Below are 3,114 nucleotides of genomic sequence, written 5' to 3' on the forward strand. Positions count from 1 at the left end.
ATAGTACATTTTGGTCCTTCGAGCCGGATATAGCAAAATTGCTATATCAGTGTACTTCACTAATATAAAAGTACATTTTGGTCATTTGTAGATATGTTTCTGCATCCTGTATCCTACTTCCGTAAAAATTTATTTGTTTTTGCAAGTCTGTCACCTGTCCTTGGGACTTTACAAGAACTTGAGGGATTACCTGTTGATGCATTACAAGAATTCAAGCTATCATGAAAACTATTCTTTGCAGATTCTTTTTTTTCGATTTTTTGAAGTTCCGGTTCGAAATCAATTTTTATTGATATATGATCATTTTGTAATCTCATATATCGCCCATCCTGTTCCTTTAGTTCCTTAATATTCTTACCATATTCATCGCATTTATTTTTATATTCAACCACATCGGATCAGTGGACGTAGTTGCATCATCATGGAATATGGTAGTATACTTTAACTTAAACTCATTTTTCGACACAATAAAACAAGCAGATAGAATTTTAATCACAATGAGTAAGACTTGTGAAAATTTACAAACTTTTGAAGGGCAGTGTAATCGGCTTTTAGACACAATGAAACGGCAAGTTGAGAATATGAAGAACACGAATCAATATCTATTTCCACAAAATATTAAAAGATCTAAAAGAGCACTATTTGAATTCATTGGATCGCTGCAACATATCTTTTTTGGAACAATGAATGCAGATGATAGGAGGCAGATTACATATGTAAAGCAGAGAATAAACTTTTAGCTTTAGAGAATGTTGGTACACTACCATCTATTTTGTGAAGAGCATGATGCAATATTTTGACAAAATCCTCGCAGCTGAAGACAATACTGCGACGATACAGTTTAGGTTGTGAAGTAGGATTGAAGAGACTAGGATAAATATGGCCATTTGGTAACCCATATGGATAGAGGAATTTAGAAATGAGAGAGCGGCGATAAGAAGTCAAAGGTTGACCATAAGGCTCATTATAGTTGGTGAGTAATTTTTCCAGTTCAGAATGGACAAGATACTGAGGATAACCGTTGGTATAGAACCGAACAAGACAGTCAGCAAGATCTACGGAAAGGAAAGTATCGCTAGTGCGATAAAATACACGACGCAAATGAGTAGAGAGTACAGATTGCTTAACTTTAATGGATGTATGTGAAGTATAATGGGTCAAACGCATGGATTCGGTGGACTTATGATAGACATTTACTAAGAAAGCATGAGAGGATTGGAAAATACGATGATCGAGATAAGCAACACAAGGGTAAACACTATATTTGAGATCTGGTTTTTCTACAGTATAAGTTACGTCGTATCCAATGAGACGGGGAAAAGCATCCATAAAACTAGAAACAGAGAAAGAAGGCATGTAGAGGAGCACATCGTCGATATACTTCCACCAAGCTAAAACACTATGGGACAAGAACAATGGATTATAATTAAGTTCAATCTGAGCATCTAGAAATATGGTGGCCAATAAGCCAGAGGCCCCTCCACCTTGTGGTAACCCTTCGTGTTGCTGATACAAATCACCATTGAATGTGAAATAATTGGCCTTATGGAGTATAAAATCTAATATAGATTGCAACATACTGACATCGATAGGGCAAGCAGCTTTAAACCAATCCTGACCCATAAAAAACTGCAGTAAATCCCATAAAGGAGGGATGCGAGTACTTGGGTACATTTCTCGTATTGCCATTGTAACTAATACATAACCTGGACGAGGCTGCAATTGTAGTAAATGATCGGTAAGCTTATTAATGTTAGACAGATTATGACACGAAAGCTTACTCTGGAGAGCAGCAGATAAGAAAAACTGACATAGCTTGTGTAAGGGGTGAGAGTACCATTGAATGGGACTGCAAATCGGACGGACCGGATTGTCAAGCTTATGGGTCTTGATAGTTCCATATAGATAAGGGAAGGTTGGCGAGGATGATAATAACTTCTTAAGGCTAGCATTTATAGAGGAGGGATAAAGATTAGGTTTAGCAGCATGAAGACGACACAAAGGATTAACAACCTTCCGGTACTGCGCCTGAATCTTGCGAGAAAGCTGGTCCTGATCACCGATGAATATTGAACAAGCTCCAGTACTAATATAACTCTGCAATAGGTCATCAATTTTTCCAATGTAAGAATCCCTATACATTAATATAGTGGCCTTGCACTTGTCAGACTGGACCAACAATAAATCATTACGAGCCTAAAGGAATTTATGAGTAACGTTGAATAAATGCGTAAGCATGGAATGGTAAGGTGAAGGAACACGATGAGTACGCATTGCAGCCAAGAATTTTACATAATGGTCATCCATCAAAGCCTTACAATAAAGTCCCAAATCATTTTGATATTCAGTGTGATACTTGTAATACTGAGCCAGGGCTGTGTAGTAATTGGAGATGGTAGGCGGAGCAACAGGACAGTAATTGGGACCAAAACTAACCAAAATACGCATCTCTAACGGAACAGTGATTATAGTGAGATTAATAAAATCCCCAGGTATCGCACAAGGGTAAAGAGCTGGAAAGTAATTAAGAGAGGGTACAGTGGGGAAAAGCTGTGGGGACAGGGACGGAAGAGAGTTGCCCATAAATGCTGAGACAGAGGGGGCCAGACGTGATGGGATGGTAGAGGTCGTAGTGACGGGGACCGTAGAGACTATACAAGAGGCTGTATCCATGACATTCTTGGCTATGACCTGGGCAACATTATGTTTTCTAGCAACGATTTTAGCAGGAGTTTTAGTGACGCTTTTTGTGGCAAGGAGTGGTCTTGATTGTGGGTCTGTTGCTGGCTTTGGGCATGAGGCCATGAGTTTGGGATCCGTTTCTGTTCCTGATGGGACGGTTGATATGGTTGATAAAGGGGTAATGATGGGTGTTGTGTTAGCCACACATGGATGCGGACCGGCGGATATTGCGGGTCTGGATGACATCATGGAGATAACAATTGCTGATATAGAAATCCGTAAGATGTGAGCCCGATATGACGAGATGAATTAAAAAGCGGCGGCTATAATAAAAACACAACAGTGAATAAAATAGTAAATAGAGGAATGAATAGATAAATAAATAATAGAATAAACCAAGGAAAAGAATGAGCAAATGAATGGATAAATAAA

At 38.7% G+C, this 3,114-nt stretch overlaps 1 protein-coding gene across 1 annotated transcript; it reads right to left on the reverse strand.

Annotated features, from left to right (window-relative positions):
- Positions 1 to 708: 708 nt before the first annotated feature.
- On the reverse strand, positions 709 to 2,142 carry LOC119663133. The gene has a single exon (XM_038072800.1). It carries the CDS (start codon positions 2,140 to 2,142, stop codon positions 709 to 711), a length of 1,434 nt encoding a protein of 477 aa, XP_037928728.1.
- Positions 2,143 to 3,114: the final 972 nt, after the last annotated feature.

Source organism: Teleopsis dalmanni, unplaced genomic scaffold (assembly GCF_002237135.1).
Source record: "Teleopsis dalmanni isolate 2A unplaced genomic scaffold, ASM223713v2 unscaffolded_contig_0153, whole genome shotgun sequence".
Lineage (NCBI taxonomy): Eukaryota > Metazoa > Arthropoda > Insecta > Diptera > Diopsidae > Teleopsis > Teleopsis dalmanni.

What these genes read in the sequence shown, in the direction of transcription:
- LOC119663133 (XM_038072800.1), bottom strand. Translation starts at nt 2,142, where the DNA reads ATGTATAGGGATTCTTACATTGGAAAAATTGATGACCTATTGCAGAGT.